The 23,386-nt window shown below is 46.5% G+C and overlaps 1 protein-coding gene across 4 annotated transcripts in view; it reads left to right on the plus strand.

The window, feature by feature from the left end:
- The window catches only part of MDFIC (MyoD family inhibitor domain containing), a 186,767-nt gene that overhangs the window by 24,081 nt on the left and 139,300 nt on the right, over positions 1 to 23,386 (plus strand). For all 4 annotated transcript variants that reach the window (XM_040411296.1, XM_040411281.1, XM_040411290.1 and 1 more), the window contains exon 2: positions 3,377 to 3,528. In XM_040411296.1, coding sequence (XP_040267230.1) covers positions 3,435 to 3,528 — 94 coding nt within the window. In that variant the 5' untranslated portion in view covers positions 3,377 to 3,434. The remainder of the gene's footprint in view (positions 1 to 3,376; positions 3,529 to 23,386) is intronic.

Consider the following 23,386-nt stretch of genomic DNA (forward strand, 5'->3'; position numbering starts at 1 on the left):
GGGCACAGATCGGGTCCTGGGGTGCTGGCAGAGACACGTGCAGGCAGCTCCTCTCTCCTCCGGCTCCGGAACACAAAAGGAGGAGGAGAGGAGCGCCTGCCTCTTTTGAATTTGCCGCCGGACCGCCCACAGACCAATCAGAAAGCGATCCTGAGTGGTGATGTCACCATCACCACTCAGGATCGCTGGATGGTGATTGGTGGAGTGAAATCACACCACCATCACCATCCTGTTCCGGGTTATCGGGTCTTCAGAGACCCGAATATCCCGGAAACGCAGAAAACCGCAGGTCTGAATTGACCTGCGGTTTTCTGCGATCGCCGACATGGGGGGGTCACAGGACCCCCCGACGCATTTGCCCCAGGTGCCTGCTCGATGATTTGAGCAGGCACCGGGTTCCGATCACCGCCGGCCGAGCGGCAGTGATCGGAACCATTCATGACGTACCGGTACGTCATGTGTCCTTAAGTACCAGGACATCATGACGTACCGGTACGTCATGTGTCCTTAAGAGGTTAAGAATGCTATTATTTTCCCTTATAAACATGTTATAAGGGAAAATAATACAATCTACAGAACACCTAACCCAAACCCGAACTTCTGTGAAGAAGTTCGGGTTTAGGTACCAAACATGCCGATTTTTCTCACGCGCGTGCAAAATGCATTACAATGTTTTGCACTCGCGCGGAAAAATCGCGCATGTTCCCGCAACGCACCCGCACCTTTTCCCGCAACGCCCGTGTGAAACCAGCCTTAATCTCATGTACACTTTGCAGATTTTTTTCCTGCAGAAATTGACCTTCATTGCCGTTTTCAAACTAAAAAGCATGTCAATTTTTTGTGGTTTTAGCTGCGGATTTCACCCTTTTCAATGGAAGGATGAGATCTGCGGCAAAACTGCATCAAATTTGCACCAAAAACTGCTGTGACTCTTTGCGGATTTTGGTGTGGATATGCTGCAGAAACGTACATAATCGGATCTTATGTGTGTTTACCCGCACTCCTGTGCAGGTAGCCCTAGTCGCTGACACACATTCAAGTTTTTAGATGCCATTTTTGAAGCCAAAACCAGGAGTGGCTTGAAAAAAGTGGAGAAGTTGTATCTGCTTGTAAGGCAACGGCTACATGGCAACACTGGTTGCGTGACAGCTGTTGCAGCCAGGATAGCTGAGTAGCGGTGATCCCATAGAAATGGCGATCCTGGCCGCGACAGCTGTCACGCAACCAATGTCAGCGTGTAGCCCTAGCTTAAAGGGGTTTTCTCATCTCAGACAATGGGGGCATATCGCTAGGATATGCCCCCATTGTCTTATAGGTGCGGGTCCCACGGAGCCCCGAAAGTGAAGGGGAGCGCTGTGGCTGGAGGACCCCAGATTTCCCAGGGTCCGTCCACCACCAAGCGCTAATCCCCGCCTCTCCCATAGAAGTGAATGGGAGCGTGCCGCGCATGTGCAGCCGCCCTCCATTCATTTCTATGGGGCCGCCGAAAATAGCCGAGCGCTGGCTCGGCTATTGCCGTCTGCCCCATAGAAATGAATGGGAGCATGGGCCGCGCATGCGCGGCACGCTCCCTTTCACTTCTATAAGAGAGGCGGGGATTAGCGCTTGGTGGTGGACGGGCCCTGGGAAATCTGGGGTCCTCCAGCCACAGCGCTCCCCGCTCCATTCTCGATATAGGTGCGGGTCCCAGCGGTGGGACCGCACCTATCAGACAATGGGGGCATGTCCTAGCGATATGCCCCCATTGTCTAAGATGGGAATACCCCTTTAATGTTTACTGTCCAGTTATGATCCACAGCTGATTTGGGCTTCAAATACTGCATCAAAAAGCCTGAACATGTGGCAGCACAATCCAAAACCAGGAGTGAATTCAAAATAGAGAGAAAGTTATATCTGTCCTTTATACTTTCTCTCATTTTATGTTCCACTCCTGATTTTGGATTCCAGAACTGCATACAGATACCTGACCGTGTGGCGGCACCCTTATTTTTCTCAGTGCAAGAAATTAAGTAACAGGTTGGAGCTGCCAGGATGCTAGATTTCTGTCTTTCTTTTTGGTTTAAAAGAAGATAAAATGTGACCATGCACCCTTCCCTCTATCCACCATTCTGGAAAAGTGGCAAGGGCAGTGCAGAGAGGCTACTTGCGACAAAATGTTGTCACAGACACAGCGGGGGAGATTTATCAAACTGGTGTAAAGTAGAACCAAAGGAAAGGTGGAATCTGATTGGTTGCTATGGGCAACTAAGCCAGTTCTACTTTACTCCAGTTTGATAATCTCCCCCAGTGTTTTTTTTTTCACCAAAAAACTGACATAGGGATATAAAAATCTCCTCCTAGGTCTCTTCATCAGGTATCTAAAGAAACACGTACTGTAAATCCTCACAATTAATGGGAATGTATCTTTAGAAAATAATATTGGTTAAATCAAATTTTTATGTGAAATGGTGCTTTGTTTTTTTTTTTTACTCTGATTATATTCTCCCCTACCAGCACAATGATCTCCGCACAGGTCACAGCATGCTCAATCAGCACCTCCAGCATACGTTAGTATGGCCCATGTGGCTTATAATTTGTCATTTGTAGCTGTTAAAAGTGTTATCCCACAAATGTACATTTATTTTTGCTCATCTGGAGGACATTCTTCCCTTTCTGTGGGTGAGCAGCAGCTCATCAAGTACCTGCATCTCGCTGGATGAATTGCAGTCAACTCTTGTTAACCCCTCCCCCCCTACATAGAAAAGTCCCTCACGTATAGCTCCATTGGCTGGAGAGATATATCTCTGTTTCTATGTATTTAGAAGCAGGGTGAATAAATGAAAGTAGTCTGGGCCTCTTCACTATGAGATCTCTACGCCAGCACTGAAGGGAGGGAGGGGAAGGTACTGAGCATGTCAGTCAGTCCACCCCAAGGTGGACCAGAAGGATAAACAGCAGGGGGCGCTACCAGAGAGGAAAATGTAATCTACATAAAAAAAACTAAAAATATTTTAATTGCATTGCTTGTGTATTCTAATCATGCTTCATTTGAAATGCCCTATTCATTGCAGTTATACTTTTTATGGGAAAACCTTTTTACATAACATGAATGAAAATAATCAGCAACCAGGAAATGCAGAAATGAAGAATATGTTGCATTATCTGGTTTTAATTAGTAATAAAAATGCATTTCCTCTAAACCAGATGATTAAACCAAACTTTTATTGTTTTAACCAAGCTGAAAATCCCTAGCAAAAGCATCTTGTGGGAACTTGGCCTTACAGATAGTAGGTGGCCTGAAACATTACAGTCCAGCTTGGCACACTACATTGCTCAATGTATTGAGTTAGTCAGCATTCAGTCATGTGTTTTTTGTGTTTTTTGTTTTCTCTTGCAGTGCTTCCTCCAGACTTGTCTTTGGTTACATTTGTGTTTCCTGCGGAGAGACCTGGCAGATGTCCCAAGCGAAAGAACCTTTTTCTCCAGGGCCTACAGGGCCCGAACAAGATACTTCAGCTAAAGAGAGCCTGCTGATCTCCCTTCCCTTGGGTAATTCTCTCAAACATTTATATGCTGGCCTGTTCTTCCTTAGGGGGAGCTAACATCACCTTTATTTTTATGTTATTCTGATCTGTCAAAAGAACAGGAAAATTAAGAAAAAAAAAACGGAAATAAGGGATCTCTGATGGAAATGGCTCAAACGGATGCCAAATGTTCATAACTGATGCACAGGATCCTTTTTTTCTTTTTTACAGAATCCATTTTCTTTCTGACAGATAAGAAGAACGGACTTGAACTACCCCTTACTTTGTGCACTTACTTGAATTTAATATACAATTAACCCTAAAATATATAAGTAAAATATGTAAGGGAATAAGTGTTCTTCTCAGCAGACACAAAGTAGCTGTATTGATGGGGTGTAATTGTTAGCTCCTCGTCACCACCACCATGTAGTATGGAATGAAACAAAATTTCCAATAGCAACCAAGTATAGAAAAGGGTGGCTAAATCACTTTGTAAATCCCCCTCTACTCCTTTAGGCCTCTTTCACACTTGCCTTTTCCGGATCCGGCGTGTACTCCACTTGCCGGAATTACACGCCGGATCCGGAAAAACGCAAGTGTACTGAAAGCATTTGAAGACGGAGCCGTCTTCAAATTGCGTTCAGTGTTACTATGGCAGCCAGGACGCTATTAAAGTCCTGGTTGCCATAGTAGGAGCGGGGGAGCGGTATACTTACAGTCCGTGCAGCTCCCGGGGCGCTCCAGAATGACGTCAGAGCGCTCCATGCGCATGGATGACGTGATCCATGCGATCACATGATCCATGCGCTTGGGGCACCCTGACGTCACTCTGGAGCGCCCGGGGAGCCGCACGGACGGTAAGTATACTGCATCCCCGCTCCCCACTACACTTTACCATGGCTGCCAGGACTTTAGCGTCCCGGCAGCCATGGTAACCATTCAGAAAAAGCTAAATGTCGGGTCCGGCAATGCGCCGAAACGACGTTTAGCTTAAAGCCGGATCCAGATCAATGCCTTTCAATGGGCATTAATTCCGGATCTGGCCTTGCGGCAAGTCTTCAGGATTTTTGGCCGGAGCAAAAAGCGCAGCATGCTGCGGTATTTTCTCCGGCCAAAAAACGTTCCGTTCCGGAACTGAAGACATCCTGATGCATCCTGAACGGATTTCTCTCCATTCAGAATGCATTAGGATAAAACTGATCAGGATTCTTCCGGCATAGAGCCCCGACGACGGAACTCTATGCCGGAAGAAAAGAACGCAAGTGTGAAAGAGCCCTTACTATGAACTCTGCGTTAAGTCATTACTCTGTTACTCCTCCTGGAAATGTATGGATAAGGGCCGATGCACACGGCCGCAGCTGTTTTTGCAGTCCACAAGTTGTGGATCCATAAAACATGGATACCGGTCGTGTGCATTTTGCGGAACGGAACATCCAGTCCATACTAGAACTGTCCTATCCTTGTCTATAAAATGGGTGCCACAGAATGGACATATGGATGCTGACAGCACAAGGTGTGCTGTCCGTATCTTTTGCTGCCCCATTGAAGTGAAGGGGTCCTCATCTGACCCACAAAAAATGCACATCAGATGCGGACAAAAGCAACGGTCGTGTGCATAAGCCCTAAAATGACAACTGGGTGTGACCATTTGACCTTTCATGAGGGCATATCACCACAGTTCCTGACTGATTGCAGATTGTCAGAGTTTGCAGTGACACAGCCCTCTGTCATGGGTATGGTAACACTTAAAGGGCTTCTGTCACCCCCCAACCCCCAATTTTCTGTTTTTGACTTATTATATTTGTTAATGTAAGCAGATTCCATATATGCCCCTCTTACCTCGGGCTGTGCAGTAATTACAGTAAAAAACGTACTTTTATTATATGTAAATTTCTTCACTACCAGCAAGTTGGGTGGACTTGCTGGTAGCCGCCGCATCCTCTGTTTGAAAAAACGCCCCCTCCTCCACTTGATTGACAGGGCCAGCGAGCGCTCTCCTCCTCTCGCTGGCCCTGCCTGCAGCCTCAAATCCTGGCACTGCGCCGTACCGGTCGTCATTCAGACCTCTCTTTCGGGTGTAGGGCTGACGTCATCGGCGCAGGCGCACTGAGGAAGGTGCAGCCGTCCTTCTCTCAGAGCGCCTGCGCCGAATGACGACCGGTACAGCGCAGGCGCGGGATTTGATGCTGCAGGTAGGGCCAGCGAGAGGAGGAGAGCGCTCGCTGGCCCTGTCAATCAAGTGGAGGAGGGGGCGTTTTTTCAAACAGAGGATGCGGCGGCTACCAGCAAGTCCACCCAACTTGCTGGTAGTGAAGAAATTTACATATAATAAAAGTAAGTTTTTTACTGTAATTACTGCACAGCCCGAGGTAAGAGGGGCATATATGGAATCTGCTTACATTAACAAATATAATAAGTCAAAAACTGAAAATTGGGGGTTGGGGGGTGACAGAATCCCTTTAAGCCTCATGCACACGTCCGTGGAACACGGACCGTGAGATACCGGCCTGGATTCCTGCTGAGTGCAGGAGCGCACGGCGTCATTGGTTGCTATGACGCTGTGTGCCCGCTGCTGTACAGTAATACACTCGTATTATCTATACGAGTGTGTTACTGTACAGCAGCGGCGGCACGAACCGCACGGCATCATAGCAACCAATGACGCCGTGCGCTCCTGCACTCAGCAGGAATCCAGGCCGGTATCTCACGGTCTGTGTTCCACGGACATGTGCATGAGGCTTTAGGCCCCTTTCACACGAGCGAGTTTTGCGTGCGGGTGCAATGTGAACGCATAGCACCCGCACTGAATCCTGACCCATTTATTTCAATGGGTCTGTGTAAATGAGTGTTTTTTTTCACGCATCGGTTCTGCATTGCGTTAAAAACTCAGCATGTTCTATATTCCGCGTTTTTCCCGCAGCCCTGGCCCCATAGAACTGAATGGGGCTTCAGTGAAAAACGCATTGCATACGCAAGCAAGTGCGGATGCAATGCGTTTTTCACTGATTGTTGCTAAGAGATGTTGTTTGTAAACCTTCCGTTTTTTATCACGTGCGTGAAAATGGCACCAAAACGCATTGCACCTGTGCGGAAAAAACTGAACAACTGAACGCAATCGCAGACAAAACTGACTGAACTTGCTTGCAACATGGTGTGAGTTTCACTGAATGCATCCGGAACCAGTCAGTCACGCTCGTGTGAAAGAGGCTTTAAGCCACTTTCAGACGAGCGTGTTGTACACTTCAGACTCGGAGCATGAGTATAAGACAGCTCCCGTCCTGAACTCCAAGCACTGCCGGGGTCGCATAGCATTATATTGATTTATGATGTTATGTAACCTCTACAGTTCTGGAATGTATTTTATGACACTAACAACATTATGTCAGTGTTAGGGCTCGTTCACACGAACGTGTGCTGCCCGTTGCCATATTGCGGACCGCATTTGCGGATCCGCAATACACGGGCACCGTTCCGTGTGCATTTCGCATCACGGATGCGGACCCATTCACTTCAATGGGTTTGCAAATCCGGAGATGCGGAACGGAAGAACGTAACACTACGGAAACACTACGGAGTGCCTTCTGGGGTTCCGTTCCGTGCCTCCGCACCGCAAAAAGATAGAACATCCTCTATCTTTTTGCGGAAAGGAGGGATCGCGGACCCATTCAAGTGAATGAGTCCACGATCCCCATGCGACTGGGCCACGGTCGGTGCCCATGCATTGCGGACCGTAATTTGCGGTCCACAGCACGGGCTTCACACGGTCATGTGAACGAGCCCTTATCCAGTACATTCCAGACCTCTAAGGGTTACTTAACATCATAAATCAATATAATGCTATGCGATCCCGGCTTGGAGTTCAGGACGGGAGCTGTCTTATACTCATGCTCCGAGTCTGAAGTGTACAAGACGCTCGTCTGAAAGTGGCCTTACGCATAGTTCACCCTTAACTGAGCCAAAACCAGTCAGTGATTTCCATCAGTGATTGTGAGCCAAAAACAGGATTGGAGCTACACAAAGATAAGGTATAGGGGAAAGATCTGCATCAGTTCTGTGTTTTTTGATCCACAATTGGTTTTGGCTTACAATCACTGATGGAAATCACTCACCAAATCACTGAAGTGTGAATTAGGACTGAGGCCTTGTTCGCACAGTCAGTGTTTGATCAGTGATTTCCATCAGTAACTGTGAGCCAAAACCAAGTGCAGTTCAAAAACCCAGAACAGATGCCGATCTTTCCATTATACCTTATCTCTCCGTAGGCTGCAATTGTGTTTTTGGCTCACAATCATTGATGTAAATCACTGACCAAACACTGGGGCAAAGGAAATATGGCTTAGTTGCCCATAGCATTCAATCAGATTCCACCTTTTGTTTTTCATAGCTCCTTTAGAAAATGAAAGGTGGAATCTGATTGGTTGCTATTAGTGTTGAGCGAATCAAGCTTCGGGTCCAAGATCTAAAGTCTATTCGTTCAAAACTTCGTTTAAATGCTGTATGGAGATTAGTCTCCGTACATCACCCAAATGTATGGTCTCCGGTTAGGGAGTTTTTATATCACGGATAACTTCAATTTTTTTTACTTAAAATCCAGTTTAAAACTTGGACACGAATTTAGCTTCGGTACTGAGGTACCAACTGGTAGGGATTTTAGGAAAACTGGGGTCACACAGTATTAAAATAAGTGTAAAGGAATCATGCACACGGCCGTTGGTCGGCCGTTCAGTGCAATTTGCGGTCCCAAATGCACAGGCAACATCCGTGAGGATTCCGCAAATTGATCCAGACCCATTCAACTTGAACAGGTCAGTGATCCGTCCGCACCGCAAAAAAATTGAATTTTCAAGTGAATGGGTCCGCATCCGTGATGTGGGGTGCAAATGGCCAGTGCCAGTGTATTGCGGATTCGCTGCTTGCGGACCGCAATATGGGCATAGCTCTAATGCTATGCAATCCTGTCAGAAGAGCAAGAGGCAGAACGGGACCTTACACTGACACACGCTGCGAGTTTATCGCATTGAAGTCACTCGTGTGTCTGTCCTTAGGGTTTCCTACTTTATGTCAGATGCTACATCCAGGTGGAGAAAGAATGGAAAAGTGGCAGTGCATATATGCCCATCTCTCCATTCATTTCTGAGAGAGCTAAGTGTGAGGTGACTTCCTGACCAGACGGGTCGGAGGACCCTTGTTCTTCACATGAGAGTGGTTCCTAGTGATGGGGCATGCCTCTGTCGTGTGGATATGCTATAAATGCCTTAGCTGTGTGATACCCCTCTAAGCTCCCTGCTTCACTGTGTACACTTTCGATGTTCCGCTTTGACTGACAGGTGCTTACAACTTCAGTAACTACAGTATTTCTTTATTTTCCTGTGGAATGCAGTTAGTCCTGACTTTCATGTTTGATGTGCATGTGCATACCTTTGTGTGGAAGCTGTTGTGACAAGCAGCCGCTGTGCTGATGCTATCACACCTAATGCTCACAATGGTTCTTTCTCCGTCCTGCTGATTTACGTCTGTACAGTCAGCTTGTCCTTTCAATGACTCTGTTTCAGCAGGCTGTCCCAGCATGTCACCATGTAGAAGTTGTGGTTTACTGCAGTATGTCCATGTCCCGTAGGCATTGCATGCTTTGTTTCCACAGCACCATATAGCTAGCCAGGCTGAGGTGATGTAAATTAGCAATTGCTGTGCACCTCTTTTGTGGCGTAAATGTGCCCTAGCTTTTGTCTCACACAAGTTACCACGCCAAATACCGTGACTCTTAACCTCTTGCACCACACTTTGCCACATTCAAAAGAGGAGTTGTTTTAGATGAATTTCGCTTGGTACCGTAAGTCATTTTTCTGCCTAATTTATCGTTTGTGAGTTTTACAAATGTTGCAAAAAAAAAGTTGCATTTCCATGTCAGCCAATTTCATAACTATGGCACAAGAACACAAACCAAGCGTTGGCTCGGCTATTTCTGTTGGCCCCATAGAAATTAATAGGAGTGGGGGCGGCACACACGCAGTGCGCTCCCATTGACTTGTATGGGAGCAGTGTGGAGCAGCACTTGGTGGTGGCTGGACTATGGGAAACCCGGGGTCCTCCAACCCGAACTCTCCCCGCTCCGTTCTCATTGTAGGTGCGGGTCCCAGAGGTGGCCCCCATTGTCTCTGATGGGAATACCCCTTGAAGCTAGACTTTTACATTCATTTAGTCTATGATGAATGTTCACAATGCATCCGTACATTAGACATATTGTCGTAAAGGAAAACTGGTTAGTTGCCCATAGCAACCAATCAGTTTCCACAGAAGCTGTGAAAAATGAGAGGTAGAATCTGATTGGTTGCTATGGGCAATTAAACCAGTTTTCCTTTACACCAGTTTTGATAAATCTCCCCCATTGTGTCAATGTATCATGAGTATTGCATTGATATTTCAAAGGGATTGTTTCCGTTTACTCCCTAGAAGAGAGCTTGAGGTTACGTCCACACAGGATGTAATTGGTGAGAAAAATCCACAACAGATCTGTCCCAAAATCCACCTGATTTAGATGTCAATTTGTTGCAGATTTTGCTGTGAATGAGAATTCTTAAAATCTCACCCATTTCCCGCATGCAAATCTACAGCTTTCAGGCCTGTGTGGACATATCCTGAGTAACACAACACTGATGGCATACAGATGTAATCTCATCTGGAATAAAACTGTATATGCGGATCCGTATTCTGCGGTTTTCCAGGTACAGTCATAGGAGATGCGAGGAGGGGTCTGACCAGCCCCTGGGTAGCAGTGAATGGGTCATTGTTATAGCATCCAGAAATGACTCCTTATGACTTCTTCTTTTGACCTTTTAATTGACCCATAGTGCCTCTGCTGGTTGGACTGGAGAAATTTAATATTGTTCATATTTAACCCCTTTAAAGGGTTTCTATCACTTCGTTTCACCTATTTAGCTTTCAGACACTAGCGATCCGCTAGTGTCTGCTTTATCTAACCATCCTAATATAAGAGCTTATTGTCCTGCCGTTTAGCTAAAAAAATAACTTATATAGATATGCAAATGAGCCTCTAGGTGCTATGGGGGCGTGATTAGCACCTAGAGGCTCCGTCTACCTTAACAAACTGCCGCCGCCCAGCGCGTCCCTCCAGCCCGCCCATCTCCAGCTGAAGCGATCCTCTCCGTGCGCGTCTCTGTTTTGCGCATGCGCAGTGAATGTCTGATGCTTCCCTGCTCAGACATCTCCACTGCGCCTGTTCCTCGGAGCACTATGACGTCATCGGCGCAGGCGCAGTGGAGATGTCTGAGCAGGGAAGCGATCAGACATTCACTGCGCATGCGCAAAACAGAGACGCGCACGGAGAGGATCGCTTCAGCTGGAGATGGGCGGGCTGGAGGGACGCGCTGGGCGGCGGCAGTTTGTTAAGGTAGACGGAGCCTCTAGGTGCTAATCACGCCCCCATAGCACCTAGAGGCTCATTTGCATATCTATATAAGTTATTTTTTTAGCTAAACGGCAGGACAATAAGCTCTTATATTAGGATGGTTAGATAAAGCAGACACTAGCGGATCGCTAGTGTCTGAAAGCTAAATAGGTGAAACAAAGTGATAGAAACCCTTTAATGTCTGGAGTCATATGGGAACCATTGTTTGCCATTTTTGAGATGTGATAGAATAAAGCCTTAAACAGTAAGGAGCTGTCTCACATGAATGAGGTCTTGCCCATGTCAAAATTCAGGGCCATTCGCTACTGCGCCATCGTAAGACCCTCTTCATGTATTGCTCAGTTTCCCTCCTGTTTGGTATAGAAAAGGCTGAGGGGAAACTGAAGCTAGAAGTGATCCCATATTGGATTGTTTGTATTCATCCAGGGCTTCAGTTGTGATGTTGGATAGAAAATAGCACTTGACAGCAAAACGCTGCCAACTAGGTCTATAGATGCCAGACCCGTGCAGTAGATATAAAGCAGTCATGTCTGGCTATCCCCAAAAAAATAGTGGCTGGACAGAACTGATGTTTTACCCTTAGCAGTCAGCATAAGAGGTCCACATAAAACAGTGCATGGTCTTCTAGGAAGATATTGGAACAGGTGGGTGATCCCTGGACAGAGCATAGTGATTAGACTGTAGCTTCACACATGTTCTGTGAACGTCCTGCCCGCAGCTTTCTGGATCTGCTGTCAGAGCAGTCAGGCTTACGGTTGCAGCTTAGCCCCTTCGGTTTGGAAGGCCCCTCTGGCAGGTCTCCGGTACAGTGTGAAGTCATGAGTTAATGTCTTTGGCTTCCCAGTCACTGATTATAAAGCTGAAATGCCAGATGTGTACAGGAAATGGTCGTGCATTTCAAGTGTATCTTTCCCTGAAACATTAGGGCATTTTCTGAACAAAAGTTCATTTCATTATTTATTTACTGGGATTCTTGTCAGGCTGGTCTTCAGAGTTCTGTTTTGTTAACGGCTCAGATTTGGGAACTTGCACAAGGCCTCAGTTTTAGATTTCGGTAAGATGTTTGTTATTACGCTGCTTAGATGGCGGCTCAAAAGAGTTTTGTGATGTTTGGCTCTAGTTCTGAATTTTCATATAGAATACATTACTTTGTGCTTCTCCATTTTTTTGGACTGTGTACTCTTTTAAGATACGCATATTTTAAACCATCTTTAGGATTCATTCACCCATGTCATGGTTGTCACAGATTTCGGCTTTGATTCTGCACTGATATCCACATCAAATTAATTGACAATCACTCGCGTAGTTGAGACTTCAATTGGCGCGTGCACAGTTCGGATCTCATTAGTCTGGACAGCTGAATGACTGAACTCTCGAAGGCACATGCATGAGATTTCATGGCCAGGCAGGAGGACAGTGAGCATGTCACTCATTGGGAGGAAGGGAGTGTTTAAGGGTGAAAGTCTGTGGTAAAGTGGTGCTCTGAGGGGCTAGGGCTGCCCCCAGGGCGCCAAACACTTAATTAGCATAAGGATAAAAGTACAAAAAAAACCAAAACTGTGCAACTGATTGAGGGTTTTTCACTCAGTATGATGAACCCTAACAGGCAGTATGCCAGTATGGTTTAAGAGGGTTGATCATGCTGACAGATTCTCTTGTATCCTGCCCCCATAAATGAGTTGCCCTGAAATATTTATTAGATATCTAGCAAAACAATCTGAGCGTGATCTATCAGTGTTTCCTTACAATGGCATTTTCTATAGAAAAGTTTGGATAGAGTTGGGAATCGGTATGTTTGCATGTGAGAAGACCAGTGTATGTCAGATTATGCAGATAATGTATGATGTATGATATTCTGACTTGCTTTGTTTTTGTGTAAGCATGGTGGGACCCTTAGGCACTGTGCCTGATCCAGGGGGTTGTACCAGCATAAATGCTGTATGTCGGCCCAACAAAAAAACACTGTATGCAAGCTGGAAAGTGGCAGGATTACTGCTGGATCCTATTGTCGATAGGGATCCGGTGGTGATCTGTAGAATCCAGCAATGCCAGATCCAGTGAACTCCGGCAGGTAGCTTTCTGCCAGAACAGCCTGCCGGAAATGTTCACCGAAGATGTGAACGGGGTCTTGCTGATCACTAGAACTAAGAGACTAAGCTGTCTACAAGAGTCTAAGACTTTGAATGGAGTGGCATGGAGCAAGCTCAGCATTCAGACTCCTCCTGACTGGTCATGCAGCGGTGACAAAGCAGGGTTCCATTACCTATGCTGTGTATGGGTAATAACTGTCCATTATGGAAAATCCCTTTATGCCATAGAGACTAATCACCAAAGAGTTGCTTGCAGTTGTCTATCCCCCAGGCTCCCCCCACCAATTCCTGGATCATTTTGCAGCTTGACTTCCTCACTTCCTATCTTCTGAATCAAAAACTCTTATGGGTGATTTTAATATCACTTTCTTTCCATAACCTCCTCTCTTGGCCTATCACAACTTACTTCCTCTGCCACGCACAAACATGGCAATACACTTGATGTAGTCTTCTTCCATCACTGCTCAGTCTCAAACTTAATTAACTCATCCTTCCAGCTTTCTGACCACAATCTATTAGGACCTCTCATTCTTCTCCTGACAATCCTACTTTTCACACTTATAGAAACCTACACAGCATTACCTGCTAGCAACTGATTGACTCCCTAAAGTTAGCTCTTACCTCAATCTCTTCCCTCTCCTGTCCATACCTGGCTGCCAATCATTACAAGCATACTTTCAAAACCACCCTAGATGAAGCCCTAAAGTTCAAGAACCCGTCACTGACCTCTGCGCTAATGACATGGCAGATGAAGAAGCCTCCAGGCTTCTCTCTTCTTCTCGACCCACGGCCTGCAGCAGAGATCCTATTTGCTCACACCTTTTTCAGTCCCTCTCCCCAGCTATCATCACTTATCTTACTACAATATTTAACCTCTCTCTCTCTTCTGTTATCTTTCTGTCCTCTTTTAAACATTCTGTTATAACCCTACTACTAAAAAAACATTTCTTGACCTGACCTGTGCTGCTAACTACTAACTTGTTTCTAACCTCTCCTTCATTGCTAAACTCTTTGAACGTCTCATCTACTCTCGCGTAATAAGCTATCTCTCTGCAAACTCTCTTCTTGACTCTTTACAATCTGCCTTTCGCCCTCTCCACAGAAACTGCCCTTACTAAAGTGTCTAAAGATCTACTTACAGCAAAAAGGAATGGTAACTATTTTCTGCTGATTCTTATGGATCTCTCTGCAGCGTTTGATACGGTAGACCACAAACTACTCCACACCATGCTCCACTCAATTTGCCTTACTGCTGTCTCCTGGGTTTTTTCCTATCTCTTTGGCCACTCCTTTTGTGTATCATTTGCTGGCTCTACTTCTTCTCCTCTGCCTCTTCTTGTTAGGGTTCATTAGGGTTCAGTCCCAAGTCCCCTACTCTTCTCTCTCTACACAGCCCCCATCGGACAGACTATTAGTAGATTTGGCTTTCAGTACCTTCTCTACGCTGACAATACCCAGCTATACACTTCATCCCCTGACACTACCCCTGCTATACTCTAAAACACCATTAATTGTCTGCCAACTGTCTCTATCATCATGTCTTCTCTAAAACGGAACCTCTAAAAAACGGAACAACTTGTCTTTTCCCCATCTACTAACCCACCTAAACTTAATATTTCAATTTCGGTCTGCGGTACTATCATAACTCTAGTGTGTTGTCTTGGGGCCATGTTTGACTCAGAACTTTTTCTTTTGTTCCCCATATCCAATTTCTTGCTTGCTTTTATCATCTGCACCTCAAGAATATCTCCAGAATCTGCCCTTTTCTTATGGTGCAAACGGTCAAAACTCTTATTGCTTTGATTCATTCTTGTCTTGACTACTGTAACTCATTACTTATTGGTCTCCCTCTCACTAAACTCTCCCCCCTTCAGTCTATTATAAATGCTGCAGCCAGGCTAATATATCTATCCACCCTCTATACTGATGCTACTAGCATGTGCCAGTGACTTCACTGGTTGCCCATCCACCACAGAATACAGTTCAAACTTCTCACCCACAAAGCTCTCCAATAGTGCTGCACCTCCATACATCTCTTCCCTCATTTCCATCTACTACCCTGCTCGTGCTCTCTGTTCTGTTAGTGATCTAAGATTAAAATCCTCCATAATTTATACCTCTTTCTCCCGTCTTCAAGACTTTTCTCGAGCTGCACCTACTCTCTGGAATGCTCTGACCCAGAATATCAGGTCAATTCCCAACCTTCAAACGTGCCAAACACATCTTTTCAGGCAGGCTTATCAAGCTTCCTAAACTAACTGTTCCCTTAGTTCCCCCAACTCCTCAGACCTGAATTCGATCTTCTAATGGTCCACACACCCGAAGCAGATCGGCCTACACCACTGCTTTCATTACAAAAATGGCTTGACTACTACTTATCACAATCAACTACCTTTTGTGTCACCCCCACTTCCTCATAGATTTTAACCTCTTAGGGACACAGGGCGTACAGGTACGCCCTGATGTCCGAGTCCTTAAAGACACAGGGCGTACCTGTACGCCCTGTGTATTTCCGATCACCGCGGTGATCGGAACAGAGTGCCTGCTGAAATCATTCAGCAGGCACCCTGTGACAATGCCGAGGGGGGTCCTGTGCCCCCCCCCCCCCCCCGTATCGGCGATCGCTGCAAACCGCAGGTCAATTCAGACCTGCGATTTGCAGCGTTTACGGGTCATTCCGGCGGGGAATGCATTGTAAAGAGGATCAGACCCCCAAAAGTTGAAGTCCCAAAGTGGGACAAAAAAAATTAATTAAAATAGTTTAAAAAATGTAGTTTCCCCCCCAAAAATTAAAAGTTTCAAGTAAAAAAATAAAAATTCATTCTCCCCAAATAAAGTAAAAAAAAAAATTGGTAAGAAATAGGGAAAAAAGGAAAAGTAGACATATTAGGTATTGCCGCGTCTGTATTAACCGGCTCTATAAACATATCACATGACCTAACCCCTCAGATGAACACCGTAAAAAATAAAAACTGTGCTAAATAAACCATTTTTTTGTCACCTTACATCACTAAAAGTACAACAGCAAGCGATCAAAAAGGCGTATGCCCGCCAAAATAGTACCAATCTAACTGTCACCTCATCCCACAAAAAATGAGCCCCTACCTAAGACGATCGCCCAAAAATTAAAAAAACTATGGCTCAGAATATGGAGACACTAAAACATCCTTTTTTTTGTTTTAAAAAAGCTGTTATTGTGTAAAACTTAAGTAAATAAAAAAAAGTATACATATTAGGTATTGCCGCGTCTGTAAGAACCTGCTCTATAATATATCACATGACCTAACCCCTCAGGTGAACACCGTAAAAAAAAAAAAACAGTGTAAAAAAAGCCATTTTTTTGTCACCTTATATCACAAAAAGTTTAATAGCAAGCGATCAAAAAGTCATACGCACCCCAAAATAGTGCCAATCAAACCGTCATCTCATCCCGCAAAAATCATACCCTACCCAAGATAATCGCCCAAAAACTAAAAAAACTATGGCTCTCAGACTATGGAGACACTAAAACATGATTTTTTTTGTTTAAAAAATAAAATCATTGTGTAAAACTTACATAAATAAATAAAAAGCTGACATATTAGGTAACGCCGCGTCCGTAATAACCTGCTCTATGAAAATATCATATGACCTAACCCCTCAGGTGAATACCGTTAAAAAAATATATAAAAACAGTGTAAAAAAAGCAATTTTTGTCACCTTACATCACAAAAAGTGCAATAGCAAGCGATCAAAAAGTCATACACACCCCAAAATAGTGCCAATCAAACCGTCATCTCATCCTGAAAATATGTGCCCCTACACAAGACAGTCGCCCAAGAAATAAATAAAACTATGGCTTTCAGAATGTGGAGACACTAATGAATCATATATTTTTTTTAAATGCTTTGTTATGTAAAACTTATGTCATATTTGGTATTGTCGTGTCCATGACAACCTGCTCTATAAAAATACCACATGATCTAACCTGTCAGATGAATGTTGTAAATAACAAAAAATAAAAACGGTGCCAAAACAGCTATTTCTTGTTACCTTTCCTCACAAAAAGTGTAATATAGAGCAACCAAAAATCATATGTACCCTAAAATAGTACCAAAAAAACTGCCACCCCATCTCGTAAAATCAGTTTTGAATACCTTGAGGGGTGTCGTTTGTAAAATTGGGTAATTTTTGGGTGGTTTCTATTATGTAAGCCTCACAAAGTGACTTCAGACCTGAACTGGTCCTTAAAAAGTGGGTTTTGGAACATTTCTGAAATTTCTAAACTTCTAAGCCTTGTAATATCTCCAAAAATTTTATGGGATTCCCAAAATGATCTAAACATGAAGTAGACATACTGTATGGGGAATGTAAATTAATAACTATTTTTGGAGGTATTACTATGTATTATAGAAGTAGAGAGATTGAAACTTGGAAATTTGCTATTTTTTCTCAAATTTTTTATTTTTTTTTATAATTAAAAATGAATTTTTTTAATTCCATTTTACTAGTTATCATGAAGTACAATATGTGACGAGAAAACAATCTCAGAATGGCCTGGATGAGTAAAAGAGTTTTAAAGTTATTACCACATAAAGTGACACTGGTCAGATTGCAAAAAATGGCCTGGTCCTTAAAGGGAACTTGTCACCTGGATTTTGGGTATAGAGCTGAGGACATGGGTTGCTAGATCGCCGCTAGCACATCCACAATATCCAGTCCCCATAGCTCTGTGTGCTTTTATTGTGTAAAAAACCCGGTTTGATACATATGCAAATTAACCCGAGATGAGTCAGAGCTTGAAAATATGACTCTTCTCTGGTCACACAAGTAAGATATGTGGTAGGCAATTAAGAGTGCCGTATTTGTGTGAGGGGAGGCGGGGCGTTCACTATTTAAACCTGGCCCTCCTCCCCCCACTTGTCGGTTCGAACGATTTCGAATCGGCTTGTGGGTTGGTGCCAGAGAAGGGCATGCGTCACTGGAGGATCGGGGGATCGGCTGCGTCGAGCTCGTCCCTACGGTGATTAGGTAGGCAGGGTGGCTTGCACACCCGTCTCGCTATGTATAACATGTGGGGCTGCCGAGCGTGCCGCCGGTCCCCAGCTGCGCTGGAGACTGCCCGCACTCCCGATCGCTTCCGGCACCCCGAGACAGGCACCCCGATCCGCTCCAGGCCCTGCGCTAAGCACCCCCCGCTCCCACATGCAGCGTCCCCCAGGCAGGCACCCCTCACCTGTGGCTCAGCAGCGACGGGTCACGACGTCCGCTCGCATACCCTGAGCATCGGTCACGCCGGCCGTCGGCTCCACGACGCAGCGTTATATATCACTCACTCCCGTATCAGAACGTTCCGCCGTAGAGGAAAACGCCGTCCGCTCACACAGGGATCTATTCATTAGCTGCAATCAGTAAGCGGAGGTTCAGCTGCAGGATCAGGGGACGGAAGCCGAAACCTATAGGCGATTAATACGCCGCGGCTTTCCCTGTACAAATAGTCGATAGCGGTGGGCACGGGATGCAATGTTCCACATGGCGGAGCGCAAATCCCTCGCAGCCGATCCTGATGCACGTTCTCCTGGTAATTACAATTAGCGAGGCTGTGAAGGTGGACATGCTTATTCATGTCTAGGAATCCGCTGCAGAATAAACTCGTCTTCTTTACTGCGCCAAACTCAGGCAAGACGAGATAAGCAGATACTCAGACATGTGCACTGTATAACAAGTTATGATTTCAATGGTTAATTCTAACCTAGAAGGGAATCACTGGCTTGCTGCGCTCCAGCAGGTCCTGGCTTGAGAGAGGGCGGGGGATGGTCGACACCTACAGGCCCATACTGGTACTGCAGTCTTGGTGCAGGGCTCCTCTGCTCAGGCACAGTGGCTAGGTACTAAGGCAGGAGTAAAAAAAAAAAAAAATATTTAAAAAAATTTGGAATATGTTCAAGGATCAAATATAAAGAGGGCTTCAAGGAGGGGGGCTGGCCACGTCACTTTGCGCACGCAGCCGGGCCGCCCATAAGCCCATACGGTCAGTCAGGGGGTTGGTTCGGGCGCAGTCACAATAATCCGGTGGTTAGCTAGGGAGCGGTGGCATGAGTGAAGTGTCGCCCAGCTGGCGTGCGCTCACTCACACGTCTGTCCTTGGTTATTCAGGTCCACAGGTGGTGGGCTAACTTACGATACTGTGGGGTTCGTGGCTGTCATGGCCACCAGGTGAGTCAGGGGTGGTGCATGCGGGGGCCAACCCCCTCTTTTCTCCTGCATAGGCTTTGGGGACAGGGGATGGTGGTCTATTATGTCCAGGCCTCTGGCGCATCTCTTACAGGGTGGCGCCTACAGTCATGGCCTTTGGTGGGGGGGAAAAGAAAAAAAAAAAAAAAGAAAAAATTATAATAATGGTATAGATAGGAATGTTGCTTTGCCAGGTCTGTCACGACTACAGACTCCTTATAAAGCCCTGCCACGACTGCAGGCATCAGTCTGTCACGACTACAGACCCGCTCTAAAGCCCTGCCACGACTGCAGGCAACAGTCTGTCACGACTACAGACCCGTTATAAAGCCCTGCCACGACTGCAGGCATCAGTCTGTCACGACTACAGACTCGTTATAAAGTCCTGCCACGACTGCAGGCATCAGTCTGTCACGACTACAGACCCGTTATAAAGCCCTGCCACGACTGCAGGCATCAGTCTGTCACGACTACAGACTCGTTATAAAGTCCTGCCACGACTGCAGGCATCAGTCTGTCACGACTACAGACCCGCTCTAAAGCCCTGCCACGACTGCAGGCACAAATCCGTTACGACTGCAGACTCATTATTAAGACCGGCCACGACTGCAGGCATTAGTCTCATGTCAACAGACTCATGAGGTAATACTACCACGTCTACAGGCGATGGTCCGTTACCGCTACTCTCGATGTAGGGTCCCCTCACGACTATAGGGGCTAGTCGGTCACATCCACAGACTCGGTCGCACTCCCGTTAACTACAGGCACTGGGTGGGCATCTACGGGTAGTTGCGTCACGACTACGCACGTGGGTCAGCCACGGCCTGGGAGGTCAGCCTTCACGGTCACAGGTAGGTCCAGTTAGGCTTCAGTCTCCCAGCGGGTTCCAGTCACAATAACCAGCCCCTAGGTGAGGGGGGGCACTCCCGCACCGGCGCACAATGCCAGGGAGCTGTGCGGCTCCTCACGCGGCACACGGTTCAAACCAGCGGGGGCCGGGGCCCACGGTAAAGGAAGGGCTCCCTCTGATCTGGTGCACATTGCCAGGGAGTGGCGCTGCTCCCCACGCGGTACGAGTGTCCAGCCGGCGGTGGGTCGGCCCTCCCGCACTGGTGCATTCTGCCAGGGAGCAGCGTGAGCTCCCCACGCGGCTGGGGGGTAAGGCTCCTCATCTTCAATAAAGTCTGGCACGGGCCGCCGTGCCGTTAGGTAGGCAGGGATCAGGGGAAGGAGTACTAGGCTCGGTCAGGGGGAGCAGATCATAGGCGGTGGCTGGCTTCCTGCTGCCGGCCGTACATTAGGTTCCAAGGGGGTTATTTAGGCACAAGATGTTAGTTAGTCCGTGCAGGTGATCTGCGTTATACCATGCTCTTCATGCTCGTACTCAGAGCTGTGCCCATACGGGAGCTGCTTAAGTGGTTGATAGTGAAAAAAAAAAAAAAAAAAGTATGTGTGTATATATATATATATATATATATATATATAAAAAAAAATATATATAATATATACATTTTTGAGTCTCTCACGCATGGCTTCTCCGTGTTAGTTTTACACATATGGCTTCTCCGTTTTAGGTTACACATATGACTCCGCCATTAGAGTCTCTCACGCATGGTTTCTCCGTTTTAGGTTACACATATGACTCCGCCATCTGAGTCTCTCACGCATGGCTTCTCCGTTTTAGTTTTACACATATGACTCCGCCATTAGAGTCCCTCACGCAGAGCTTCTCCATTTTAGTTTTACACATATGACTCCGCCATTAGAGTCTCTCACGCATGGCTTCTCCGTTTTAGGTTTACACATATGACTCCACCATTAGTCTCTCACGCATGGCTGCTCCGTTTTAGGTTTACACATATGACTCCGCCATTAGTCTCTCACGCATGGCTGCTCCGTTTTAGGTTTACACATATGACTCCGCCATTAGAGTCTCTCACGCATGGCTTCCCCGTTTTAGGTTACACATTTGACTCCGCCATCTGAGTCTCTCATGCATGACTTCTCCGTTTAGGTTCACACATATGTCTCCGCCATTAGAGTCTCACGCATGGCTGCTCCGTTTTAGGTTACACATATGACTCCGCCATTAGAGTCTCTCACGCATGGGTTCTCCGTTTTAGGTTTACACATAGGACTCCGCCATTAGAGTCTCTCACGCATGGCTGCTCCGTTTTAGGTTTACACATATGACTCCGCCATTAGAGTCTCTCACGCATGGCTTCTCCGTTTTAGGTTACACATTTGACTCCGCCATCTGAGTCTCTCATGCATGACTTCTCCGTTTAGGTTCACACATATGTCTCCGCCATTAGAGTCTCACGCATGGCTGCTCTGTTTTAGGTTACACATATGACTCCGCCATTAGAGTCTCTCACGCATGGCTTCTCCGTTTTAGGTTTACACATAAGACTCCGCCATTAGAGTCTCTCACGCATGGCTTCTCCGTTTTAGGTTACACATATGACTCCGCCATTAGAGTCTCTCACGCATGGTTTCTCCGTTTTAGGTTACACATATGACTCCGCCATCTGAGTCTCTCACGCATGGCTTCTCCGTTTTAGTTTTACACATATGACTCCGCCATTAGAGTCCCTCACGCAGAGCTTCTCCATTTTAGTTTTACACATATGACTCCGCCATTAGAGTCTCTCACGCATGGCTTCTCCGTTTTAGGTTTACACATAGGACTCCGCCATTAGAGTCTCTCACGCATGGCTTCTCCGTTTTAGGTTACACATATGACTCCGCCATTAGAGTCTCAAACGCATGGTTTCTCCGTTTTAGGTTACACATATGACTCCGCCATCTGAGTCTCTCACGCATGGCTTCTCCGTTTTAGTTTTACACATATGACTCCGCCATTAGAGTCCCTCACGCAGAGCTTCTCCGTTTTAGTTTTACACATAGGACTCCGCCATTAGAGTCTCTCACGCATGGCTTCTCCGTTTTAGGTTACACATATGACTCCGCCATTAGAGTCTCTCACGCATGGTTTCTCCGTTTTAGGTTACACATATGACTCCGCCATCTGAGTCTCTCACGCATGGCTTCTCCGTTTTAGTTTTACACATATGACTCCGCCATTAGAGTCCCTCACGCAGAGCTTCTCCATTTTAGTTTTACACATATGACTCCGCCATTAGAGTCTCTCACGCATGGAGATTAAAAAAAAAAAAAAAAAAAAAATTTCCTCACCAGGCCCAGCTGCGCTGGGACTAGTCTCCCATCTCACCATAGCTAAGAGACTGATGGCCAATTCCTTGGCCAGTAATACTCTGAGGGCTTACAAGACAGCTTGGCACCTGTTTCAGAGATATGAGAACACCTACCCGGCCGCTGGCCGGGGACCTATCACTCACCTATTGGGCTTTGTCAGGGTTTTTGCCACTCTCAATTAAACCTGTCCTATAGCATTGTTAACTATACATGGCAGGTATTCAGCACCATTGGTGCAGGCTACATCCGGACCTACCGTCACTCTTCTCCGCCCACCCGATCAAAGCGGCGTTGAAGGGTTTGCGCAAGATGTCTGTTGTGAAACGACATGGGCGTCAGCCATTTACCGGTAGCTTGTTCAGGCCGTGACAGGCAAACTGCAGGGGCAAACCGTTCGGGCCGCAGGTTAGCGCTCTGGTAGAAACAGCCTTGTACCTGGCTTTCCATGGATTCCTCAGGTCAGGCGAGCTCATGGGCACCAATACGCTGGCTGGGTGCCTGCGGAAAGGTCAGCTCATCCGGCGCGGGTCCATCTATGTCCTCACCTTGGCCTCGTCCAAGACGTCACGGCCGGGGCAACCAGTGGCGGTCAGATACTTTCCCACGGACAGCAGATGGTGTCCGGTGCAGGCCTTGGAGGCTTGGCTGCGTAGTATTTAGTCCAAGCGGCATGTTCTCCCGTACTCGAACTAGTCAATGCCCGGCTAACCACCGCGGCCTTTCTTACGTACTTTCAGGTTAGTTGACAGGTCCAGGGGTCGGTCCTCGCTGGATCACAGGACATTCCTTCCGCATGGGCGCGGCAGCGGCGGCGTCCATGCATAAGGTGCCAGTACATGTCATCAAACGGTTGGGTCGTCGCAGTTCCGTGTGTTCCATACGTAATATCCCGGATCCTTATACGAAATATCATTGGCTTTCGAGTTTTGGTCTGT

This window comes from Bufo bufo, chromosome 1 (assembly GCF_905171765.1).
Source record: "Bufo bufo chromosome 1, aBufBuf1.1, whole genome shotgun sequence".
NCBI lineage: Eukaryota > Metazoa > Chordata > Amphibia > Anura > Bufonidae > Bufo > Bufo bufo.